Raw genomic sequence first — 7,477 nt, forward strand, 5'->3', positions numbered from 1 at the left:
TTGATCATTCTGTACAATGCAAGGGAAAAGAAAAGATTGAAAAGATACATTTCCCCACAACTCATTCATTACCTGTATGAATAATAATCAGCCAATGAACATTTTAGGAAAAGTTTCTTATTGTATTTTTTTACAGATACATTTTTGACTGTGAGTGCACCTTGCATTTTTCCCCCTCGGGGAGGGGGGGGGGGTGAGGGGGACTGTGTCGTTGTGTACATTAAACGCACAGGGTACTGTGACTTTAAAGGGGTGGTGGTTCACGGTGAGGTAGCAGATAGGTTTGATGTAGTCGTTAAGAACACCTCGTACATCCCGGACTGACTCTCCCTGTAAAGCAGCCTTGCCTAAATCACCGTCAAGACCGTCCAGAAAGCTGTGCGTGTCAGCCGCTGCACCCTGTCAGGAGCGATGGGAGGTACCGACGCCGCTATTTCCCTCTTTCGTGAGCGCATCACCATCAATTTCCAAAACAGCATCTGATCAGCATAACTCATTATGTTTTCTCCCGTGGCAGAGGCCGAGACGCGCCAGAAACTGCTGCGCAATGTGAAGAAGGAGGTTGGTGCATTTTATTTCATTTGCGCGCATCACATTTTATGTTTACGGGCGCTATATGCTCAGTGTGTGTGTGTGTGTGTGTGTGTGTGTGTGTGGTTATCGTTCATCAAGGCTGACTCCACCGTAGGCCTGTTTATGATAAAACTGACGGTTTATTTTACATAATGTGATTAGACGCAATTAGGCTGCCGGTGGGGCTGTGCTGGATACCGGTCTGTTTGTGACTGCTGGTGGACTGGCGTAAGATGGTGATGACGACGGTGGTGATGGCAATGATGACGATAATACTGATGATGCTGATGGTTTTATATTGTGGAAGAAACCCACCACAATCAGGAAGCCACGCACAGATTGTTTAAGCCTGTTTTCTGGCATATTCCTTTCAACCCACCGCCCTGTTAGTCAGAATTTAAAGGTGTGACCCAACCATCTGCTTAATTTGGCGTTTTTAATAGGTGCTTTTGCAGTAGCTTCTCTTGCTACCATAATATAGGTTATGACAGCATAAATATGTTTAAATGTATTTGCAAATCAGTCAGAGAAAGCAGCAGTGAGCACAATGCACCACCCTTATAAACTGGACAGTGACTCCACGATTCCTCATGCAGGCAAAGAAATATGAAGCTTTTACTCAAGCAGGGTACTTCTAGACCCACTCTGTGTGTGTTCTCCCCCTCACCTGTGACTCATTGCCTCTCAAAAACCTAAGGCACTGATACAGGATCCTGCAGTAAGGAGTGGCTTAGCTGTGATATATAAATCTAAGAAAATCAAAAACAAAACTGCATTTTAATGTTTCACTTTGCTTTATATAGATGGGTAATTAATACAAAGCATGCCTTTCATGTTGTTTACTCATGTGAAGGAGAAGGACAGGACAGTCGTGAGATCTGGTTGCAGCAGCAATAAATAACTCCTGAATTGTGAACATTCAGCAGAATTCCAGCACAATCATATTTAAGCATGGAAGTGATTTTCATCTTATTTCATGGGAGAATGTGTCTAGGGCACCGAGCATCAGTTTAAATTTAGTGCATTTTATTGTTTAATGATACGTTTCTTAGCAGCAGACGTGACTACTTTGTGGATCACGACCAAACAATAAACATTCAGAGAAAATGCCGCACTCAAAAAGTGTAGTCATGATCATGCTCATCTCAGTTTCTTTCTTTCTTTTTTTTAACCTGAACATAATTGCAGCTATGACAACAAGCTTGTTCAAAAATATGACATTTATTAAAGTGAAATGGAGAGCAACATGGATTTTTTTTCCAAGGTCAGTATATAAGTGTTATTTGAACTGAAAACACAGTTTTACAGTAATGTCTGTGGCTTTGTCGACCCTGACCAAACAACCCCAGATGATGTCACTGAAGCTTTTCTCTCATTTGGCTTGTAGATCACTGTTTATGACACAAACATAGCTTTAAGGTGTGGGTGTTTACTTTATACAGTGCTATTACTAGGTTCATTATTGGAAACATATAATACGGGGAAGTTGGAAATTGATTCATACAATGGGGTAAAAATGTACATTTTTTTAATCTGCTGCTTTGATTGTAGCTATATTGTAAAAGTGTGCTTATTGCAAACTTTGCAGTTTGGTATAGTGTGTTAATAAATTGTTAGTGAATTTATTTACATATTTACGTATTATTTAGATATATTTAGATTATTTAGACCGATTGGCAACCTGTCCAGGGTGTGCAGGGTGCACAGAGCCTCTCAACCTACAACACATGAGACAGGCTACCTGCAACCCTTAATTGGATAAGCTAAAAAAAAAAAAGTAGATGGATGGATGAATGTGTTTAGGAATGCAAGTAGAAAACATCAAGAAACAATTCCTTTTGGAATCACTAGAAAATGTAAACAAAAACTTGAAGGTTTTCTTTTACTGCTTACAATAAATCAGACAAATTGAGGAGATCAGAAATTGCATGTGCTTTGCATTGCAAAATTATTTGAAGTTTGAAGTGCACGTTGGATGTTGTACAGCACTTGCAATGGCTTTGTAAACTGCAGAAGATGAGGCTATAGTTTTGGTAGTTTGGGTATGTCTGTGAAGGTTCTTTTGGGTAGTTTTGGCAGCGTTTTGGCAGCGTACATCAGCAGGATGCTATAACCTGCTTGTAGGAAATATCTTATGTTGCCATACTGCTGCTTCATCATTACTTTTTCTAACATCACTCGCTTCTGTGCTTCTTGTTTTGTCTTTATCACCTTATGTAACTGTGTCAGACTGATTAAGACGTATCTGACGGTGAACTTCTCTCCTTTAGGTGAAACAAATTATGGAGGAGGCAGTAACGAGGAAATTTGTGCATGCAGACAGCAGCCATATTATATCCTTCTGTGGTAAATGTTTTTCTACTGTCTGCTTTTATTAGATATTTTATTACAATCCATTACTCAGTTATTATTGCCGATGACATGAACAATGTCTTTTCTTTTAGCTATAATCTTTACCTCCAACTAAAAAAGGTATTATAGGTTTTCTGTATTGTATCTAATCTAATAAAAGACATTCAGTTTTAAATAGTACAGTACCGTCCACCACATCCATACTGACATTTACAGTACAGAATGACGGCTGACTTCACTTTGTGTCAAGCCATATCACCTCCTACGAGTTCATTCTCACAGTGCCCAAAGGTCCTGTGCAGTCTGTTCCTAATGATTTCTTTTCATTAGTCGCATCTATTTATAATCAATAAAGTAGAAGGATGAACCTTCAAAGGTGTTGATACTAACAAGGAGTGAGGCGTATATGATTCTCAACACTTATATCCTAGCAACTGTAGGCAGTGTTGACTTCAGCCTATTTCTCCTTGAGCTACCTGTGCTTGCTTTTCGCCTGTTTCTGTAAAAGAAACATGAGACTGAGGCCTTTAACAAAAGGGAGTTGTACTATGCTTTTTAGAGGAAAATAAAGCTTTAGGCCAAATACAAACATTTCCACTTCAAATCCATAAAAGATGGATTAGATTAAGTTGAAATAAAAAATGTATATATTTATATACCTATTTTTTATATAAATACAAATAAAATATTTGCTAAGTCTCTGCATGTTTATGTGTGTTTGTATAGCTGTAGTGGAGGCGTGTGTGCTTCATGGATTGAAACGTAGGATTGCAGGCCTGCTGTGCAGTAATAAGGTTGCGGCACTCTTTATGAAGGTGGCAAAAAGCTTTTCCCCTGCTGCGGAGCTCTGTCACAAGGTCCAGGAGCTGGAACAGCTCATTGAAAACAGGTGAAACTTTTATCTGTGGGAGACCACAGACTCTTTCTTATAGTTATTTTCATATATATCGATATATAAACTCTTTTGTGCTATTTTTCATTCCTGTTTCATCCTGTTACATTTTAAGAGCCTATGCAGACATCGTCTGTAAATTTCTTCTTTTGCTTTAGCAAGCAGAACAATTCCTCACTGAGTACTGACCGCAGTCGGCAGTCCAAGTTGGCTAACCTTCCTCCTCAAGCGCTGAAACACCTGTGGATTCGAACTGCCCTGATGGAAAAGCTCCTAGATAAGATTGTCCTGTACTTGGTAGAAAACAGCAGGTAGGATTATCTATTTTTTTTTATCCTTTTGAGGCTTTGGAATGTCTTTCTTTTCAATGCCACATTTTTTTTTTTTGCCATAGGCAGCTGATTTCTATGTATCGTAACTACCAAAGTTTTTAGGCTTCTTTCTCTCATGTGTTCTAATTTGTACCCTCTCTATAGTAATATTAATACATTATCTGTTTGCACAGAAGTCATCGAGAGCTGTGGTATGCAATGAGTAACATGGGGATGAATTAAAAAACAGTCTTGGTGTTAACGCTATGGTCTTTCCGCATGTATACTGTGTTATTATTGTGTGCTTCAGTTCATTCTATGACAAAGAAGCCATGCTGATGGATCCTGTGGATGGACCGATTCTTGCATCCCTATTGGGTACTTTTTTTTTTACTGTGCTGTCAGTTTATATAGCTACTTATTCGGATGTCTACTTTAAGCCCATTAACCTTCTTTTACAGTTGGCCCCTGTGCTTTGGAGTACACCAAGGTTAAGACTGCAGACCATTTCTGGACTGATCCATCTGCAGATGAGCTTGTACAGAGGCATCGTATTCACAGCGGTCACTGTCGGCAGGATTCCCCCTCCAGAAGACCTGCCTTGGTTAGTGATAAGAGACAATATTATCAAGTAATCAGGTATAATGAAATAACACTCAGACACTTGTAACAGTTCAACGTGCACGGGTGGGAGCTCAAGTGAGGCCCACACCCTGCAGCAATTCTCTGCCTTTATTTATACACAGCATGAAACATACAAGAAAGGAAGTAACATTCCCTAGCCAAACAGGCAGGTGTGAGATCTCGGAACTTATGTTCAAAAAAGGTTATGTTCTTACAAGGTCATTTCTTACTCTTTGGGTGGCGGTTTCCTGTGAGATAATGTGAGAGCAAAACAAGTCTTTTTAAGGCAAAGTGTAGACAGTTGTGCAAGTGGTTAAGTAAAAACAGAAATATGAACACTCTTAGCTTTAGTATATCAGCAATAATGATTAATAAAATGTCTTAATAATAAAAATCTTCTAACATCCCCTCCTGTTGTTCAAATTTCTGTAATAACAGCATTGCTATTGGTTCAATTCATAACCTCTTGCCTAAACATTTTCGGTCAGAACGTCATTGAGCAATCCTGGGTTCAATTAGACTTCAACATCATCACATGAATCCTTTTCCAAAACATCTTCCATTTGAGGCAGTGTTACATAAGCATTGATAGAGGTCATCACTATGTTTGATACCATTTTCTTCAGACAGGGTATTACACATGTTGTGAAAACACATAAAAGTAAAAGTAAAATTCCAACAAAAACAAGTCCTTTAATCAGTAGGGACTTCCAAGAACCACTTAGCAACCATGTGAGCCAATCTTCAGTGCTTGTGACATAGTCTTGTTGCTGAGCGTCCTTAATCTTTCTCAAAGCGTTCAGAGCGTCAGTCATGTTTTTGTTGTGGTTGATACTTTACGTGAGTGAAGTCAGTTGCTTGGCTCTTCTGGTTTTACAGGTTAGATTGATCTCCTGTTTTTCTACCGGGCAGGTGGGGCCAGGTGGCTGTTTTCGCTGTGTCTTCAGTGGAGACCAGGAACACCCGGGCTTCCGGTGAGATGACTAAGAGCGAGAAGGTCAAGGGCGGGCGGGTTAGGCCCAATCAGCCCTTCCTCCACTCCTAGATCACCTTGGCCTGGGGGAACCGGCGTCTAGTCAGTTGGTGCGTTCTGCACTTTCTTTGTGTGGCTCTGATGAATCCACGAGGGTCGTTCTGCTATTTTGCATGCAGTTGGGGTCGTCAGCAGCACCTGATAGGGGCCCTCCCACCTCGGTGAACTCCAATTTTTCCTGTGGAGTACTTTAATCAGGATCCAATCGCCTGGTTTCAACCTGGAAGAGACTGGAGAAGAATCACTCGGCAGTTGGTTGTTTAGCACAATCTCTTTGTTTTCAAGCAGTTTAGTCATCCATTCAGCTAGGGTGGTTTCCCTTACTGATTTGTCTATTGGCTCGCTTGTGATCGGCAGTGGAAATGGTCTGCCATGAATGATTTCAAAAGGTGTGAGCTTCTGAGAGCCTTGCGTCAGTCTCATCCACATTTTTACTAGGCCTACACACTCGGGCCATGGCCTTCCTGTTTCTTCCATGCATTTTCTTAATCTTTGTTTTATTGTACCGTTAGTTCTTTCCACTAGTCCGGCACTTTGTGGATGGTATGCACAGTGATGTTTGATGCTAAATCCTAAGGCTTCAGAGACCTTGCTAATTATGTCATTTACAAAATGTGTTCCATTGTCACTCCGTATCAGGCTAGGGATGCCATATGTGGGTATGAAATGATTGCATAAGCATTTTGCTACTGAAATTGCATCTGCTCTTTTTACTGGATAGATTTCTGGCCATTTTGAAAATACATCTATAATTACTAGAGCATATTTCGAATTTTGGCATTGATTCAATTCGATAAAGTCCATGTGGATTGTATGGAATGGGTGAGGTGGTGTGGGAAAATGACCTCTTTTAGGTCTGAGATTTCCCTGTGCATTGTGTTTTTGGCAAATCATGCATGTTCTGATAAATTCTTTTGCTGAATTTTCGAAATTTTGAGTGTAGAAGTGTTTAGAGAGAATATCTATCATCCCTGCTGTTGACACGTGCGTCGAGCCATGTGTCACTAATGCTGCTGTCTTGTGTAGAGATTTTGGCAATATTGGTTTGCCATTACAGGTCATTAAGTCATTTTTCAGTTGTGCGCCACATTTTAACCACTTCTTTTGTTCTGCAGTGGGTGCGGCTTTCTGTTCATCTTTCAGTACATCAAGTGGTATTAACTCTGTGGTTTCAGACATTAAGGTTTCTATTGGCTGATGTGCTGCCTTTTTTGCAGCTATGTCTGCAAAGTTGTTGCCTTTAGTAATTTCAGAGTCATCTTTTTGGTGTGCAGCACATTTGCATAATGCCAGCTTCTTTGGCAGAGTTATAACTTCTAGTAGTTGTTTTAAAAGATTTCCGTGTTGCACAGGGTTACCGGTAGAAGTAACCATACCTCTGTTTTGCCAGATTTTTGCAAAATGATGTACTGCTGCAAAAACATATTGGCTGTCTGTGTATATGTTTATTTTTGTCCCTCATGTAGTTGACATGCTCTGATGACAGTCATTCAGTTCTGCACTTTGAGCAGAGTGTGAGGAAGTTAGTGGTTTAGCTTCTAAAACCTTGTCAGCTGTGGTTACTGCATAGCCCACACAGTTTCTCCCCAAACTATTTTTGGATGCTGAGCCATCTACAAAAATGTTAGTGAAGGTCAGTTGCGGTGTGCTATGAATGTCAGCTCGTGGTTTCGTTTCCTCATCTAATTTTTT

At 40.2% G+C, this 7,477-nt stretch overlaps 1 protein-coding gene across 3 annotated transcripts in view; it reads left to right on the forward strand.

Annotated features, from left to right (window-relative positions):
* The first annotated feature begins 245 nt into the window (after positions 1 to 245).
* sgsm1b (small G protein signaling modulator 1b) overlaps positions 246 to 7,477 on the forward strand; it is a 28,338-nt gene continuing 21,106 nt past the window's right edge. Inside the window, exons 1-7 of one of the 3 annotated variants that reach the window (XM_085166740.1) lie at positions 246 to 418; positions 518 to 561; positions 2,844 to 2,919; positions 3,652 to 3,814; positions 3,976 to 4,128; positions 4,439 to 4,506; positions 4,590 to 4,732. In XM_085166740.1, the coding sequence (XP_085022866.1) occupies positions 412 to 418; positions 518 to 561; positions 2,844 to 2,919; positions 3,652 to 3,814; positions 3,976 to 4,128; positions 4,439 to 4,506; positions 4,590 to 4,732 (654 nt within the window). In that variant the 5' untranslated portion in view covers positions 246 to 411. Of the gene's footprint in view, positions 419 to 483; positions 562 to 2,843; positions 2,920 to 3,651; positions 3,815 to 3,975; positions 4,129 to 4,438; positions 4,507 to 4,589; positions 4,733 to 7,477 lie in introns of those variants that run through there. The other 2 variants (XM_085166741.1, XM_085166739.1) reach the window with 2 other exon arrangements.

The sequence above is a fragment of the Neolamprologus multifasciatus genome, chromosome 7 (genome assembly GCF_963576455.1).
Source record: "Neolamprologus multifasciatus chromosome 7, fNeoMul1.2, whole genome shotgun sequence".
Lineage (NCBI taxonomy): Eukaryota > Metazoa > Chordata > Actinopteri > Cichliformes > Cichlidae > Neolamprologus > Neolamprologus multifasciatus.